The sequence below is a fragment of the Spermophilus citellus genome (assembly GCF_964194105.1).
Source record: "Spermophilus citellus genome assembly, chromosome: 10".
Lineage (NCBI taxonomy): Eukaryota > Metazoa > Chordata > Mammalia > Rodentia > Sciuridae > Spermophilus > Spermophilus citellus.
In genome coordinates, this window is record NC_138197.1 from 32,039,826 (window position 1) to 32,058,681 (window position 18,856).

Below are 18,856 nucleotides of genomic sequence, written 5' to 3' on the forward strand. Positions count from 1 at the left end.
TATTTTTATTGTCTTTTGTACTGCCTATAGGTTTGTAAAATAGAAGCAGAAGTAACCATATGTATGTACAACTTTGAATCCTGCTGTTTTGCCAGGATAAATATAACCTCTGACCATATGGGAACTTGACTTTCAACACTAACAAATTTGTTCTCTGTTTTATGTTATTCATTTTCCATTTCCACTGAATAGTTGTATTTTACTTTTTGTTTTCCACTATAAAGCACCTCAAACCATTACTAAAAATTAAAGAGTTGGTCTTCTCTGGGTAGCTGTACCTTCATGATGAGAGGGGCACCAACCAGGCTGTCTGCAGGAACTTCCAATCCAGCACCAGGCTCACCTAGGTGTTTGCATGGGACAGGCCAGCAGGAAGTGTGAGCAGGTGATGCCATCTACATAGAAGCAAGGCCTCTCAGGGAGGGAGAATCTGTGAGGATGTAGGGACCGGAACAAGGAAGGGGGTGATGTGGTAGGTCTTGAGGAGAACTGGGAAGATCTTGGCATCCTGAAGGAGCACAGCCTCTGCAGTCAAACACCAGCTGTGGGACTAACACAGGTCACCGTAGCTCCCTGAACCTCAGCTTCCTCATTTGTAAGATGTGGATAATAGCACATTCTTTGCAAAAATAGTGTGAGGACTAAGTAAAATAACATGTGAAGCACCTGGCATAGAGAAGACGTCAAACAAAAAAGGGGATATTTTGATAATTACATCTAGGAGTTGTAGTAGGTGATGAAGCCCATAGCTTGAATATTTGAAGGTCAATTAAAGGGTCTTTGGGATAGTTCAGAAAAAAAATGTAGTTTTGGGAGGGGGGTACAGGGGATTGAACCCAGGAGTGCTTGACCACTGAGCCACATCCCCAGCCCTTTTTAATATTTTATTTAGGGCTGGGGATGTGGCTCAAGCGGTAGCACGCTCGCCTGGCATGCGTGCGGCCTGGGTTCGATCCTCAGCACCACATACAAAGATGTTGTGTCCGCCAAAAACTAAAAAATAAATATTAAAAAAATTCTCTCTCTCTCTCTCTCTCTCTAAAAATTTTAAAAAATATATTTTATTTAAAGATAGGGTCTCACTGAGTTGTTTAGGGCCTTGCTAAATTGCTGAGGCTGGCTTCAAATTCGTGATCCTCACAAAATTGCAATTTAGACCCCTTCCTCCATATTTCCTCTGAATAGGGATGAGAAGGTGACTTGTCCATAAGTGATTACAGGAGAGGCTGCATCAGCAGATGAAGCACAGGAAAGGGATGCCAAAGCATTATGTAAAAATGTGGATGTGTAACCGATGTGATTTTGCAATCTGTATTCAGGGTAAAAATGGGAGTTCATAACCCACTTGAATCTAATGTATGAAATATGATATGTCAAGAGCTTTGTAATGTTTTGAACAACCAATTAAAAAAAAAAAAAAGACATGTACGGTGAGTGCTGAGTGATGTCCAGAGCTTGCTTCCCTGGTGCAAACATGCAGGAAGGTAGAGGGTGGGGAGAAGGGGGCTGTGGGGTGCTGCTTCCTGTTTGGGATGGTTTAGGTTGATGGGAGAGAATTTCTCTTCCATGTGCTGACTGCATCAATGACTTAAATAGGGGTTCCCTGCTTCTCCCTCCAGGGCTCCGTCCTCATCCCCAACCCTCTCTTGACTGCAACCTCCACAGTGTTGACTGGTCACTGCTCAATTGTTCCAGGGTCAGTCCTTGCTGTCCATCACTCCTTTGATCCAGTCCACGTAGTTGAGTACTTTGGTGTAGAAGCCGTACCCCTTGCCACACCCAATGCCCCAGGATACGATGCCTGTGGCCACCCAGCGATGGGTGCGATCATCCCACACCACATAGACACTACCACTGTCCCCCTGGCAGACACTGTTCATCTGCATCTTATCCCCAACACAGAACATGTTGTCAGAAAACACTTCAGTTCGATGCCTCTCCCGGAGCCAGGCCTCACAGGCCTCCCTTGGAGCTACGGGCAGCCTTGAGTATTTCAGCTCCTCAGTTAGCCAGCCCATCTCCACACCAAACCCACTGACGTAGCCCCACAGGCCATCAAGGTAGAGGCTCTCATTGTCAGGCAGACAGACTGGGAGGAGGTTGGGGCCCAGGGGGACGCTGTGCTGGAGCTCCAGGAGGGCGATATCCCCATTGAAGTTGTGGGACTCGTTCTGATGGTAGTCTGGGTGCACAAAGACCCGGCGGACAGGGTAGTTTCCCACTTTCAGCATCTCAGCTATGTCTGTGTGGCCCAGGAACACATTCACGCTCCGGTTCTTCCTGAGGCAGATGCTGTCCTTAGGCTGGATGGTGTGGGCAGCAGTGAGGATCCATCTGTTGCCCAGTAGGGCCCCGCCCCCACGTCCATAGATGCTGGTGAAGGCTTGCCAGGGGAAGTTGCCCAGTTTAGCTTTGGAAGAACCCAGGATCTTTGGGTTCTGGGCAATGGGGGTGACTGGCTGTCCACAGACTGGGAGAGAGAGAGGGAGAAGGGAACAATCAGCCCTGCTACCAGACACATGGATTACAGCGCTGCTCTGTGAGCGTTGTGGTGGATGTATAAAGAAGGCCCCAGGTATGGCTCTGCATGGGATCAGGACCTTGCGATGACACAGACCCATGAGTGTAGACCACAGGGACTGACGGAAGCAGTGAGTCAACTCTGACACTACTGGGCACATAACCTGTATGGGACTCAGGACAGTGGACTGAGAGGTGGGGAGCCTGGATGAGCACTTTTGGGACTGACTCTGTGGGGCTCCCTTTCCTGCCTCCTCGGCCATCTTTAAGCCAGTCCTCTAGACTCTTGGTGGGACTACCTCTGGGCCACATCATGGTGCCAGCAGAGTTTGTCTTTAGTACCTCTTGCCTGTTTTCTATGTCATTTCCTAATTTGTATCATGTGCATCTTCTGTCCTCCAACCCACTCCCTGAGCAGAAAATTTCAGCCTTGCTCTATGGTTTTCTGTGGATCCTATTGGATTTGGAAGGTAATGCTTTGGTTGAAAATGTGGCCTGGTGCAGTGGTGCACACCTGTAATCCCAGCAACTTGGGAAGCTGAGGAAGGAAGATCGCAAGTTCAAGGCCAGCCTTAGTAATCTAGTGAGACTCTGAGCAACTTAGTGAGACCTTGTCTCAAAATAAAAAATAAAAAGGGCTGGGGATGTGGCTCAGTAGTAAAGTACCCCTGGATTCCACCCCCAGTACTGGAAAAACAAAAGTGAATTACAAGTGATGGGTTTGAACCTTCATATTGCTGGTGAGATGTAAAATGTGGCAGCTGCTATGAAACACAGTTTGGTGGTTCCCCAAAAAGTTAAAGATGGAATTATCATATGATCCAGCCACTTCACTCATATCAGTATTATTCATAATAGGCAAAAGTGGAAAGAAGGGACTGGGGCTGTAGCTCAGTGGCAGAGCACTTGCCTAGCACATGTAAGGCACTGGGTTTGATCCTTAGCACTGCATAAAAATAAACAAATAAAATAAAGGCATGCTGTCCATCTACAACTACAAAAAATTTTAAAAAGTTAAAATAATCCACATGACATGCCCATCAGTTGATATATGGATAAATAAAATGTGGTATATAGGCACAAATGGATATTATTTAACTATAAAAAGGCTGAGGGCATAGCAAGGTGGTGCTCAACTGTAATAAGAGCAGCTCAGGAGGCTGAGGCAGGAGGAAATTCAAAGCCAGCCTAAGCAACTTAGTGAGACCCTGTCTTTAAATAAGTAAATTAAAAGGGCTGGGATGTGGCTCAGTGATTAAGCACCCGTGGGTTCAATTCCTGGTACCAAAAAAGAAAAAAAAAGTATGGAAGGAATGAAGTCCCCTGTGGAGCACAGTGGTGCACACCTGTAATCCCAGCAGCTCAGGAGGCTGAGACAGGAGGATCCTGAATTCAAAGTCAGCTTCAGAAAAAGCAAAGCACTAAGCAACACAGTGAGACCCTGTCTCTAATATAAAATACAAAATAGGGCTGGGGATGTGGCTCAGTGGTCCAGTGTTCCCGAGTTCAATCCCCCTGTACCACGCCCCCTGAAAAAGAATAAAGTACTGCTACAAAGTATACATATTATAACATTGATGAACCTTGAAAACATTATACTAAGTGGGAGAAGCCAGACACATATTGTGTGATTCTACTTGTATGAGATGTCCAGAATAAACGCATCTACAGAGACAGAAAGTAGATGAGTGGTTTCCAGGGGATGGAGGAACAGAGAGTTAGAGGTACTGGGTTTTTCAGATGGAGGATGGTGGAAATGTTCTGGAATTAGTGGTATTGTTTTTACAAAATCTACTGAATTGTACACTTCAAAATGGTTAAAACGGTGAATTTTGTCTCAGTTAAAAAAAAAAAGGTAGAGGGCTAGGGAATAGCTTACTGGTTAGAGCACTTGTCTAGCATGTGCAAGGTCCTGGGCTTGAAGCTTGGCACCCTTCCCAACACACACACACACACACACACACACACACACACACACACGACACACACACGTCTGCCACAGTGTAGCATCTAGGCAGGAAGATTTTGGGAGGGCAGGCAGAAAGCCTGTCTGTGCCCTTAAATACATACAAAGAGAATTTTCTCTTATTTCAACCTTCCTTTTCTTCCTCATTCACTCACCCAACTGATTATCCTCTTGTGCTTTTCTTTTCTCAGACATACTTTGACCCTTGAAGAATAAGGGACAAGTTCCTTGGCTCTTCTTTTCTGGTCCTTCCTAATTTCCTCCTCACCTTCTGTTCTCACACATCTCTCTCTCTCTCTCTCTCTCTTGTGTGTGTGGTCTTGGGGATTGAACCTAGGGGCACTTAAATTCTGAGCCACATCCCCAGCCCTTTTTGTTTTGCGATAGGATCTCGCTAAGTTGATCAGGACCTCACTAAACTGCTGAGGCTGGCTTTGAATTTGTGATCCTCCAGTCTCAGCCTCCCAAGGCGCTGGGATTCCAGGCGTGCACCACCATGCTCATCTCCCCTTTCTACCCCAAGGCTTTCCTTTAGTTCCCTGTGTCCCACAGGTCAAGTTACAGCTGAGGCTTGTTTGGGAATGACCATGAGAACAGCACTGGGCAGGTAACTACTCACCAGGTACACACTGAGGAATCTCCACCCCATCCTGTCTGTCCTTCCAGGTCCCCCAGGATGGGCAGCTGAGTGTCCCTGAGGAGAAAATGGGGGTTGGGAGCAAAGAAGCAGACTCAGAACTGGAAGGTGTCAGGCTAACAGATTAGGTCCTTCCAGGGCCTTAGTAGGTCTTTGGGTGGGAGTGAGGCAGATGGAAATTGCTTATTCAGTAGATGGGTACTCACCCGCTGGCACTGCCTGATAATAGGGTTCCTGGCAGTGTCTATGGATCTTGGAAGAGTTGGCTCCCGGTGCAATGATGGGTTCAGAGCCTCCACTGGCCTGGTTGATGGGCTGACTGCAGCTCACAACTATAGGAAAATAGCTGTCATTAGGCCTCACACAGACTTGCAAAGTGGCAACTCAGGAGTTGGTTCTAGCCATAACTATATTTTGTTTGACTTGAATAGTGCTTTTTAAAAAGTACTCGAAGGCCAGATGCCATGGCACATACCTGTAATCCCAGCAACTCTGAAAGTTGAGGCAGAAGGATGGCAAGTTTGAGACCGGCCTCAGCAACTTAGTGAGACCATGTCTCAAAATCAAATATAAAAAGGGGCTATAGATGTACCTCAGTGGTAGAGCACACCTGGGTTCAATCCCCAGTACTCCCCCCCAAAAAATTGAGCTAGTTCTTACTAACTGATTGTCAACATGCAAAGACTTCAAAAATAACTATGGCTAAGTGGGATATGGGAGAGACAGAGACTTCCAAACATGGTTGGTGGGAGTGTAAATCAGTAAAACCTTTATGGAGGGGAATTTAACAATACCAAAAATAAAAATGCAAGTCTTTTTTGACCGACCATTTCAATTTCTAAGACTTAAAGATGCTCTCTTATACACACTCAGAAATGTATATGTAAGGCTATCCACATCATCGCCGTTTATGGCAGCAAAATATCTATCAGCAGAGAACTGATTAAATAATTATGACATGTCAATCAAAGGGATATTCTGTGATCATTAAAAAGGAATGAGTCAATGCTAATCCTATGCATATGGAATGATTGTTAAGATATAGCAAGTGAGAGGGTGGAGTTGTTGCTCAATGGTAGAACGCTTGCCTGGCATGTGTGAGGCACTGGGTTTGATTCTCATCACCACATATAAATAAATAAAATGCAGGTCCCTTGACAACTAACTAACTAACTAACTAACTAAATAATTTTTAAGAAAGATATAGCAAATGAAAAAACAATTTAGAACATTGTATATAGTATGTAACACACACACACACAATGTATCTTCAAAGTGTATAGAATATTTTGGAAGAATACCCAGGAAATGGAAAGCAAAGTTGTTTCTGGAGAAAGTAACCAGGAACTAAGGGCCAGACATCAGAGGAACACTTATCACACTATCTACTGTGTTTTTGCCTTTTAATTTAACACACAGAAGTACTTTAAAAAAAAAAAGTCTGAGTTACCATTTGAAAAATCTAGAATTTTACTTAAAACTCTTTTTGGCTTCTCTTGATCTGTAAATACTGGGACTGTAAACCTGCCTGGAAACAATGGCTGGAGCTAAGGAATGATTTCCCCTTAATGGGGCTGCTTGCTAGTAGGGTCAAGAATGGGGCAAGGATGGGGTCCGCCCAGATGTCCCTGAAATTCTAGCCTCAGCAGTCACTCAAGTTTCCACTTGTCCCTTCAAGGTGCCAGTATAGTGGCACCCCCTACTCCACAGAAAATTTTAATTCAGCTTCTCCAGAGACCCTCACCATAATTGTTCTTGGACTATCAGCAAGAATTTCTGCAAAAGAGAGTATGTAACAGTTGTGACTCTGCAATCTGTATCTGAGGGGTAAAAATGGGAGTTCAAAACCCAATTGAGTCTAATGTATGAAAGACGATATATCATGAGCTCTGTAATGTTTTGAACAATCAATAAAAAAAAAAAAGAGTTTCAAAAGTGGTTAAGCTTCCTATTTCCTGTTGCTCTATCTTGTGGTAACTATCTTGTGGGTCCGGAGGAGATCAGCACTCCAGATGTTGAGAACCCCTGTACTAGTTTTTCACAACATTTATGGGCTATCTAGTGTAGTAAATTTTCTAGTCTAAAATTACATATGATTGTAAGAGTTTTTAGGCGGAAAGTGTGTTTACAAAAGTAGAGTGTGATGAAGGAAGCACAGGCCCCTTTAACATAGTCTCTAGCCTTAGCCAGGAAGCCTTCACAGGGCTGTTTACATTTCAAAGGAAAGTAGTTAGATTCTGGGGAAAGTCTTTTTTTTTGGGGGGGGGAGGGTACTCAGGGGCACTTGGCCACTGAGCCACATCCCCAGCCCTATTTTGTATTTTATTTAGAGACAGGGTCTCACTAAATTGCTTAGCTTCTTGCTTTTGCTGAGGCTTGCTTTGAACTGGATCCTCAGAGCCCCTGGGATTGATTACAGGCCTATGCCACCACCCGTGGGGGTGTGAAGAGGGGGCGGGGAGTGAGGGGTGTCCAAAAGAGTAGATGAGTAGATGGTGCTGGTGCTAATTAGGTTCCTTGGAAAAACCAGCTGGTGGGGTGTGGGGAGGGAGAAGGGGAGGCAACTGTCCCTTTCCCAGGCACTGATTTTCACAGAGAGTGTCCTAGAGTTATTTTTGTATCCAGGCTTGGGTTGATTGCCCAGAACAATAGAAAAAACCTACTTTTATGTGGACTTCTGCAGATTGTGAGTCTCTGAGCTCCCCCTCCCCCTATACACTGGGTATAAAGTTTCAAACATTTCTGAACTTTGGGTTCAGAGAAATTAACTGATTTAGGTGAAAGCCTTCCTCTGGACCTGGGCTACAGCCAATACTGCTTCCTGCTGATTCCTCAGTGTCCAGCTTCATCTGTCCTACAACACCGGGACCATAGCTGGGGACAGAGGCTCTCTCCCTGCACCCAAGGAGGGATACTCACCCACAGCTTGGAAGAGGGCCAGAAAGCCCTTGTGGAGATGGGTGGTCTTGTCTTTGGAGGAAGTGTGTGCATGGAAGGTCAGCCGAAATCTCCTCCCTGTGGACACAAACTCCCCCTGACCAGGGGGGCTGCCCAGAGAGGAGCCCTGCTTACCACAGAGCTGGCTCAGATCCATCCTACTAGCTGAGATCTGAAAGGAAGACATGGAGGAGTGAAAGGTCAGGTAAGTATGCAGTGAGTCTGCACCACTGGTGGACACAGGGTCACTTCTGGGTTAGTTGGTGTATGACTCCAGTCCCATCTAGAAGGTCTGTACCTCTCTGGCACTTAAAGGCCACACTTTCTTTTTCTTTTTCTTTTTTTGGTACTGGGAATTGAACCCAGAGGCCACATCCACTGGGCCACATCCCCAGGCCTTTTTAATACTTTATTTAGAGACAGGGTCTTCCTGAGTTGCTTAGGGCCTCACTAAGTTGCTGACTCTGGCTTTGAATTTGCTATCCTCCTGCCTCAGCCTCCCAAGCTGCTGGGATCACAGGCGGGTGCCACCGCGCCCAGCTTGTGCCTCAGTATTTTGAGAAAAGCTGTACATTCCTGGATAAGAGTTTGGAAGAAATTAGTTACAGGGAGAACTTAGCAAACTAAAAATTGAAACAAAACCCAACAACCTTCCCGCCCTTAGAGAACTCCATGTCATTACTGACTCCTGGGAAACCCAAAAGTTGGAAAAGGAAATATAATTACTGAATACTATGTGCACAAATGTGAAATAATAAATATAGATTCAACTAATAATGATAACATTGATAAACTGGGAAAATCAGGCAAGGGAAATGTGGATGGTGAAGGACTAAGAAAGATAAAACCAGTCCTTATTTTCTATGGTTGGAATTAATAGGAAATGAGAAATAATGAAAAATGAATAATAGACTAAAATTGAAAAGTGAGTAATAGACTGAATATGAACAATGCATAATATAATAAGCATTATTCAAATATATGAAGGTAAATACCAAATGAAACCCTTACATGAATTGGAAAGGATTGCTCCTGGGGAGCAGCATTTAAGGGGGGGTGAGAGGAGTAGACTGCAGACTGCTATTTTTCATTAGAAGCCTTGAAAGACCCTGCTTTTTTTAAAAAAAAAAAATTATGTGCATGTTTTATTTTGATATAAACAAAATTTAAGCCAAAATACAATATAAAGTACTGTTCTAAAAATGTCCTCATTCTGAATAATGCCCTTGCCCTAAGAAGTCTTGGGGTATCTTCGCCAAGGTAAACTTTTCCCAGGGACTCAACAATAGCTGATGTGTGAGTCCTTGACCTTTTCCTCTAGAGCTGCAATGTTTATGTTTCCTTTTGTAAGTCTAAAATGCAAGACCTGTCCTGCCACTTTCTCTTTTGTCCTCCAGCACTCAGCCAGGGACAGAGACACTGGTAGGAAGCCATGTTTTGGGTAGACTGCCACTTCCCTGACTTGCACTCTTCATCCCCCCGCCCCCCCCCAGATGGGCGATTCAGGGCAGATTCACCTCCCACTGCCCCTGGGAGTCTCCCTCCCCAGGATCCCTGAAAGCCCTCTCCCCGAGCTCACTGTGACAGAATCCCCTTCTGGAAATGGCTCCAAGTCAAAGTCCTGGAAGACTAACCTCACAGTAAAACCCTCTGGAGCCTCAGTGCTGCTCTCGTGGCCTTTAAGATATGGCTTTGGGTACCCAGGGGATGTCAGCTCCTGGGGGAGTCACTAGGCCAAGGGCACAGAGCCCTGTGTGGGGTAAGACTGGAGGACTCCCCAGAGGAGGAGCCAGCACCTGTGAGTAGGGGAGGCCATGGATTTATGAAAATAACATATATCCATGGCCAAGTGACAATAAGGAATAGGAAGGCCTGTGGCAAAGGCAGGGCCAGTAGCTTTGGCCTCAGCCCTTGAGGCCTGGCCACTTCCTGTCTACTCCCTCATTATTACCCTTTCCCCACCCAATTCCTACAGCCTCCCATTCAGCCTGAGCTGCAGAACTCAGTTTTCCACCCTCTGAGGACATTGCCATTGCTCCTCTCCCTGGAGAGTCTCATCTGCAGAAGGGCTGCCTTCTGCCTGGATCTGAAGCAGCAATGAGGGTACAAGAGGGGGACATTTAAATGTTTCCTGTTCAGAGCATTAAGCCTGACCAGCTCCAGGGAAGAAGGCTGCTAGAGGCCATAAGCAAACTCCAGTTCCCTCTGGACTAACTGCTCTGTGCGTGTGTGCGTGGGCTGTGTGAACATAGGCTGTGTGTGTCCTATCCCCCTTCTCCTCACCCTTTTCCTCTTCCAGGCCTCTCCCTGGGGCACACTCACATCTTGCCTGGGCAGCTTGTGGAGGGAGGGCTTCTCCAGAGATAGCTCCCCAACTCTGGGACCAGACATCTGGAACCTGCTAGAGGACTTGGCCCAGGCCAGGGAACAGGAGGTGGGGCTGGAGAAGGCCCTGTGGGGAGGAGGGAGAAGTTACTGGAAATGAGTTGAGTAACTAGTTCCCTTTTTCTAATTCTCTGGGTTGACTGCCACCTGCTGTCCAATAGCTCATCCACCACAACTGGGAAAACAATCTCCAAAACCATGCTGGCCTTCAGGCATCAGAGTGGAGGGCACCACCGTTTGACACTTTTTAAAAAAATTTTGTACACAGTAAAAACTAATTTTTACTGTTTGTGTATCACATGTGGTATGATGGCTTGAGTCTTTAACCAGTCATCTCTCTCCCTCCCACTCACTTACATCACCATCCTGCAGCTTGGAGAACCTGTGACCCATGAACTTGAACGTTCTTTTCCTCTCCCTTTTCACCAAAGATGGGTTAGGGTCATTTGACTTACATCATCTTTTATTTTATTTATTTATTTTTGGTACTAATGTGTACTTAACCACTGAACTCACTCCCCAGCCGTTTTTATTTTTATCTTGAGACAGGGTTTTGCTACATTGTTGAGGCTAGCCTTGAACTTGTGATCCTCCTGCCTCAGCCTCTTGGGTTACTGGAATTACAGGTGTTTGCTGCTTGGCTTATATAGTCTTTTAAATCCTCCCATAACCTCTGGAAGTTCCTTATCTACTATGGTCAGGGCCACAGGTGAGCTCAAGTATCCCCACATCCCTAGGAATCAGCTCAGCTGTCACTTCAAATTTCTTAAGCAGATACAAGAGGACAATTGGGGTCAGAGGCTCCCTCACTACACTCCCGGGAAGGACTGTCACTCATGGCTTGGCAGTGGGCCAGGAAGCCCTTGTGGAGGTAGGTGGTCTAGTCCTCATAGGAAGCAATTGTATGAAAGGTCTAGACACATACCTGTCTGAGAAGAATCTACTATTTCTTCCATTTTACTTTTAGTAACTTGACTTTTCACAAAGGCAGCAAGTTATAAACCCTAACAGGGTATGTTCTGGATGTTTGGTTTTTCCAGATTAAAAAGGTTTGAAAGAGCCACAGTCCATAGCTATAAGGGGATGGCAGAGATGGTCAGTCATACCTGATGTCCCAGGCAAAGTCTAGAAATCTACTCTACCCTGTGCACCACGTCCCATCCCCAAATACACCTGGGGATGATCTCCAAAATTCATCTTTTGAGAACAGGCCCTTCTGGCTGCGATTTCTTCCTTCCCCCCAAAGCACTGAAACCCACTCTGTCTAGTCTAACTCTTAGGATCACATATAGCAGTTGGAAATCCAGAGTTGCTTTCATGGGGTGCCCAAGGTTCCAATCCCACAACCCACCTGTTGGGAAGAAACCAGTGTGGCTCAGGTCAGGGCTTATTCCCCCCCAAAATCAGGGAGGGTCAGAACTATCCTCGATTCCTGAGCTATTCCTAAGAGGGGTGGGGACTGGAATACTAGTTTAGCAGGTCTGAGAAGACTTCCCTGGAGATGTTCTGGAGGAAATGAGGAAAAAGGCCTTTAAAGGAGGCTCCAGAGCACATAGGAGGCCCAGCTGTCCTGATGTGCATGTGACTGAGGGGCTTCCTGGGTTTTCAGTTTCATAACAAAGCAAGTTCTGGGAAAACCAGGACATTGGCTGCCCCTTCGTGGACAGGGGTTAAAGTGCTGGATGGAAAGAGGACAGGAAGCCAAAAGAGAAAGAGACAGTGACATCCCTAGAGCTGGTGACTGTGGCAGTCTGGGGCTAGATGTATGGGTCTCTGTTTGGGTGAATCTGACAACTTGAATATGAGGATCTGCTTTGTTCTCACTTAAGTGGTGTGGCTGCAGGGTGTTGGGGTCCAGGGTCCAGTCTCCAGGGACTTGGCCCTGGAGATGGAGCCTGACAGCTGTGTGTAGCTGGTGTGAGGCCTACAACTGTGCTTCTATCCTGTTTGCAGCACCACCTCCCCTGCACTAGGCTTCTTCTCCAGCTTACAGGGACATAGAAGTGGCTGTTGCTCTCTGGGTTCTAGCCTGGGCAGGAGAAGCAGAATAGCTACCTAAGTAATTATGGGCATAGATGCAGACACAGGCTTTTCAGGACTGACACTGCAGGATGGCACACTTGTCCATGTCTGGGTGGGGAGATAGGAAAGATGAGAAGTTGATGATGTGGGTTTTAGAGCTGTGGGAACGGAGCAGGACGGAGGGAGAACTGGCACTCCTTCCTTAATTTCATCACCAGCAGCTTTTGCTCACTTTGATCTCTCTGGGGCCACAGGAGGATGCTAGAATAGGCTGTGAAGGTTATAGCATCGGGCCTCTGAGCCACTCCCTCGAGCTCCAACCTCTAAAAGTGGGTTTCCTCTCATTGTGTGATGCTTGGCTCATAACCAGGCTGGAAGCGGCTTGAGTGTATCAGATATTTCTACCTTTGCTTCTCTAAATAATGCATGCATGGAACAGACTCCACTAAGCTGAAAAGATCTGAACTTACATTTGAGCTATTGTTTATCTCAAGACAGTTTGTAGCTTAAGTAAATAGCCTACTGGAAGCACACACACGTAACAGAAGAATGGAGATGGCAGAAGGAAGAGTCAGTGAACTTTCCTCTGAACAACAGAGGAAAATATTCTTTTAAAGAGCAGAAGTTCCAGGAAACCGTTAGACAATATATAAAAAAAATACACCAAATAAATGTTTTCTTGGAATTTCAGGAGAGAGAGAAAGAGAATGATGCAGAAGAAATATTCAAAGAAACAGTGACTGAATTTTCTCTCATTTTGGTGAGATACATATTTTTAGACTCAAGAAGCTTAGTAACCCAAAAGCAGAGTTGAAAGTAAAAAATAAAAGAAGCACACATTGACATATCGTAGTCAAACTTCAAAAAAAAAGCAAGATAAAGAAAATATCTTGAAAGTAGTCAGAGAAAAAGGACACACAACATGACAGAGAAGAATATTTTCAATGTCATTGTCTTGTCATCAACAACTAGGCAGACTAGGAGACAGTGGAATAACATCATTAAAAGGCTGAAAGAAAAAAAGTCAGCCAAGTTTCTTTTCGAGTGAAGATATTTTTCCAATATGAAGATGAAATAAATCCACAGATTTTGTCAGCAGCAGACCTGCACTGTGAAGAGTGCTGAATAAAGTTCTTCAGGCTGAAGGGAAATGAGGCTAGATGGAAGAGCAGAGCCATAGGCTGGAATAAAGAAGTAAATTTGTAGGTGAATGTAAAATACATTTTCTTTATCAAGGTCTTTAAAATACATAAAAAGCCTTAAGGCAAAAATTATCACACTGTATTGTAAGGTTTATAAATGTAGAGATGTGCCCGGAGTTGTGGCTCACACCTGTAATCCCCGCAGTTTGAGAGGCTGATACAGGAGGATGGAAAATTCCAAGCCAGCTTCAGCAATTTAGCGAGGCCCTAAACAATTCAGTGAGACCCTGTCTCTAAATAAAATACAAAAGAGGGCTGGGGATGTAGCTCAGTGGTTTGGTGCCCCTAGGTTCAATCCCTGGTACCAAAATAAATAAATAAATAATAAAAATAAAATATATCGTGCAGAGGGGAGTGAGAGGATGTTTGGAGCTGTGGGGATGGGAAGGACAGTAGAGTGAGACAGACATCATTACCCTATATACATGTATGATTACACTACTGGTGTGACTTTACACCACATACAGCCAGAGGAATGAGAAGTTGTGCTCCATTTGTGTACAATGTGTCAAAAGACATTCTACTGTCATGTATAACTAATTATAACAAATTAAAAACAAAACAAAAGAAAAAATACAAGGAAGACTAGTAGAATAGAGGAAAGGGATTAGGGGGAAGGAGGGGAGGGAAAGTGGGGGTACTGGGGAATGAAATTGATCAAACTATACTGTTTTATTCTGTGCACGTATGAATATATTATAACAAATCCCACTTTTATGTAATTATAATGCACCAATAAAAAAAGAAAAAGAAACTAAAAAATAAAAATTAAAGGGCTGGGAATATAGCTCAGTTGGCAAAGTGCTTGCCTTGCATATACAAGGCCCTGGGTTCTAATCCCCAGCACCACACATAAAAAAAATTAAAAATAAAAATATGTGTAGATGCGATCTATACGGAAACTATAGCATATAGGATGAGTGGTTGAACTCAGAAGGTTACAAATTTCCTTCATGTTACTGAAGTGTAACAAATATGAACTTTAAGACTAGAAAGTTAAGGGTGTATTCTGAATTCCTGGTAGATGTTTCTCTGGAGAGCAGTTGCTCTCTGCATTGTCTGGGAAGCCCTCTGGGGTGAGAGTCTTAATATCCTTTCAGGGGGTCTATTAGGTCAAAATGATTTTATAAAAGCACTAAGATACTATTTGCTTTTTTTCCCTCTCATTCTCTCATGAGTATACAGTGGAGCATACCAGAGGCTACATGATCTGTGATGATTTATCGCCTGATAACTATTGGAATGTGTGTTGTGTATATTTGTGTTTTAAATTTTTCTTTTAAATTTTTTTTCTGTTGATACTGGGGGTTGAACCCAGCGGTGCTTTACCACTGAGCCACCATCCCCAGAGGGCCTCCTTAAGTTGCTTAGGGACTCAGTAAGTTGCTGAGGCTGACCTTGAATTTGTGATCCTCCTGCTTCAGCTTTCTACAACTTTGGGATTATAAGCATGAGCCACAATATCTGGCTTTCTGTTTTAATTTCGAAAACATTGAATATTAATAGAAATAACTTACATAAGCAAATGCTCTTCAGGGTTTGCAATAATTTTTTTTAAGAAAGAGAGAGAGAATTTTAGAGAGAGAGAGACAGAATTTTTTAATATTTTATTATTATTATTTTTTTTTGGTTTTGGCAGACACATCTTTGTTTGTATGTGATGCTGAGGATCGAACCCGGGCCGCACACATGCCAGGCGAGCGGCGCTACCGCTTGAGCCACATCCCCAGCCCCTGCAATAATTTTAAAGTCTATAAAATTTAAAAACAGTTACCCTATGGCAAACAAAGGTGGGGAGAGGCAAAAAAGGTATAGCTAAAAGGACAATATATAAATTAAAGTGGACTTCTGAACTCCGAACTGTTTTAATTCAGGGGGACTTATTTCTAACAGGGTGATCAATTAGAAATCCTCATGATTGAGCTGGGACTGAGGGGTTTCCTGAAACATGGACCTTTCAATCCTAGGCAAACCAGGGCAGTAGGTCACCTTATTCTAATGCGTCAGTCACTCACTTTGGCCCCTGTTCCCTTATCCCAATGTGAGCCCCTAGAGAGTACAAGCTATATCTGGTCTGTTTTAAGGCCCCCAAATATAGGTAGGAGGATTGAGATTCCTGCAGGCTAGCTATGAAAAGAAGCAAGCTACAAATTGCAAGTACACTATATTCACAACTATAAAAAACTCCATGAGCAAATTCTCCCAACAACTGTGTCATATTAGAGCACAGGGTTATGGGTGATTTAAAGGATGCTTAGTGAAATTTCTGTAATGTTATTAAGTCACTTTACTAGTTACAAAATAAAGACATTTAAAATTATAAGCATGACTGGATCATCCCTTCTAAGCCAGAGAGGATTAGAAGGATGAAGTCACAGATCTTGAAAATAGTGTGAGACTCTGACTCTGGGGATTTTTTTTTTTTCTTCAGTACCAGAGATTGAACCCAGGTGTACTTTACCGCTGAGTTGCATCCCTCGTTCTTTTTTAATTTATTTTTGAGGCAGACAGTTGTTTAGAGCCTTGCTAAATTGCCAAGTTTGGCTTCTTCAAGCCTGCGAACCTCCTGCCTCAAGAGGCCAGTTGTGGATCCTTTTTTTCTTTTCCTTGCTCTACTAGGAATTGTCCATTTTTTCTTTTTCTTCCTTAGGGTACTGGGGATTGAACCCAGGACCTCATATATGCTAGGCAAACACTCAACCACTTAGCTACACACTTAGTCTTCCCCGCTTTATTTTATTTTGAAACAGGGTTCAAGGGCCCAGGCTGGCTTTGAACTTGAGATCCTCCTAATGGTCTCCCAAGTAGCTGGAATTACAGGCAGGCGTGTGCCACTACACCTGGCTCTTTGTGGATTCTTTTAATCCTGGGGAACTGGATAAGTGAGAACAAGGGTGCCCCAGGGACCAGGAATACACTTGGGCTTTGTCTAAAGACAAAGTGATATTCCTCCCCTGCCTCTAGTTCTCACACTTTCTAAACTTACATCTGGGTCCATTGGATTTTGTTTCTCATTAACTGAGGAGGAGCAGAGGGTGGGGGTGGGTGGAGAGCAAAAGCAGAAATAATACATGCGTGTAAAGGCAGGAAGTGCATAAACACACTTGAAATTTGGGCTTTTACTTTTGGTTTTGACAATCTTGTTGGTGCTGCCATCTGCTGTCCTGCAAGGGGGAAGGGCCCAACAGAGGAGGAATGTGTTCTGGCCAGGGAGGTTTTTCTGCAGCCTTTGTTTAAAGAAGAATTTGCTCTCTCTTGAAATCCAAACAGCCATGGAAGACCCTGGGCCCTGGAGGCAACAACAGCTATTCCTTTCCATGGTTTTCCTGTGTTTAGACACCTTGTCCAGGGCCAGGACATGGTGGGACTTCTACACCCAGCACCACATAGGAAAGAAGATAGAGGACAGCAGCAGGATAAGCAGCCTGAGTGGGCTGAGTTGGGAGCCTGGGCTTCTGTCCTGAATGGCCAGTACTGATTTAGGCAGGGCAGGGATTTAGGGGACGGGATGACCCCAATTAGACTGGGGTTTGTTCTGCATTCTCTTCCACCACCCATATCATCTCATGGGTGGTGGAAATTTTGCAAATTAGGACTCTGATTTCCATTGGTTATGGACACTCAGACAGGGGCCAAATCAATCCAAAGGAGTGTTAAGCCGGCCCTTCTTACCTGGTCAAATCTGTCCATATTCATCAATCATGCCCCTTGCAAGCTGAAAAATTTTCAAGGACTCTATCTTCCAATCCAAAAGATGCAACCTGAGCTATATGTGGACCATCCAGTTTATTCCTTTGTAACCAGGCTCTATTTGTGTTTTGGCATCTGCCACACATGTGTGTTCCAGTCACATTGAAGATATGGTTTCCTGAATGTGTCTCACATTTGCACACATGATTCCCTGGCCAATATCTTGTTCTATATTTTTGGACTGAATATTGAACCCACTGAGCCACCTCCTCTATCCCTTTTATTTTTTATTTTGAGATGGGTTCTTGCTTAAGTTGTTGAAGCTGGCCTGGAATTTGTGATCCTCCCACCTCAGCCTCCTGAGTCACTGGGATTATAGGCATGCATTAAGGGTGCCTAGCTCAATAAAATGTTCTTCAGTCAACAGAGACCAAAAAACAGTATAGCATTGTTGTAAAATGGGTGGGATCCTATGCTACATTCACCAAGCTCAAAGCCAGGCACCACATAGAAGATGTATGACCATAGCCAATTTACATAAGTTCTCTGCGAACATCCTCCTCCTTGGAACAGAGAATGATGGTGCCCATATCAGAAGATTATTGTGATGATTAAATGAGTTAATAACCGATATTGTTTAGGAGAGTGCCTGGCATTTGGCAAACAGTAATGTAAATTATTATTGTCATCATCATCATCGTCATCATCATAATCATCATTACTTGCTTAGAGGGGCCAAAGAGGTTAGGTCAGTGGTTCTCAATCAATTTTTCTTCCCAGGAGATATTTGACAATATCTACAGATTTTTGGTTTTAGATTTTACAAGCGGTAGATGCTACTGCCATCTAGTGGACAGGGGCCAGGGATTCTGCCAAGCATCCTACAATTTACAAGGCATTACCCCTGCAACAAAAAATGATTTGGCTCAAAATGTCAATAGTGCCAAGGATGAGAAACCCTGGGTTAGGTGGTCAGCTCCAATCTGCTTGGATCCAAACCCCATAATACCCTTTTATTTTATATATAACCTTATTAAGTTCCTGAAACTCACCATTCCTTAGTGTCCTTATCTGTAGAATGGGATAATAATATGTGATGGGGTTCTTCAGAGGAGTAAGTGCCTGGTATGTGGGAATCATGCCACAGATGCCAGACATTATTATGATTCTCTCTGCATGTGTCTCCTCCTCGGGGAAGCCCTTCTTGACTCAGGATCCCATTACTTTCCCTGTGCATATCTTGATACATGATAACCACCTTGTCCACTTGTCTGTATTTCCCACAGGACCGTGAGTTACTTGAGGGCGGATTTGTCCTGCAGGTTGCAACATCCCCAGGACTGAGCACATTTCCTGGCACATTAGGTACCACCTGTGTCTCGGGTGGGGCAGAGCAGGAAGTATGTACTAAGTATGTACTGGAGTTCCTGTTGAAGGAGAAGCAGGTGGTGAACAGGTGCGTTTGGGAGCTAGGGTTGGCATTGGAGGCAGATGGTC

The 18,856-nt window shown here is 44.4% G+C and overlaps 1 protein-coding gene across 1 annotated transcript; it reads right to left on the reverse strand.

Annotated features, from left to right (window-relative positions):
- LOC308658949 (complement C1r subcomponent-like protein) lies at positions 1-10,453 on the reverse strand. The gene is made up of 5 exons (XM_081311904.1): positions 10,383-10,453; positions 8,043-8,232; positions 5,330-5,455; positions 5,106-5,180; positions 1-2,470 (listed from the first exon to the last, which is right to left on the reverse strand). Exons 1-5 carry the CDS (start codon positions 10,449-10,451, stop codon positions 1,698-1,700), a joined length of 1,233 nt encoding a protein of 410 aa, XP_081168030.1. The 5' UTR covers positions 10,452-10,453; the 3' UTR covers positions 1-1,697.
- Between the last annotated feature and the right edge of the window lie 8,403 nt (positions 10,454-18,856).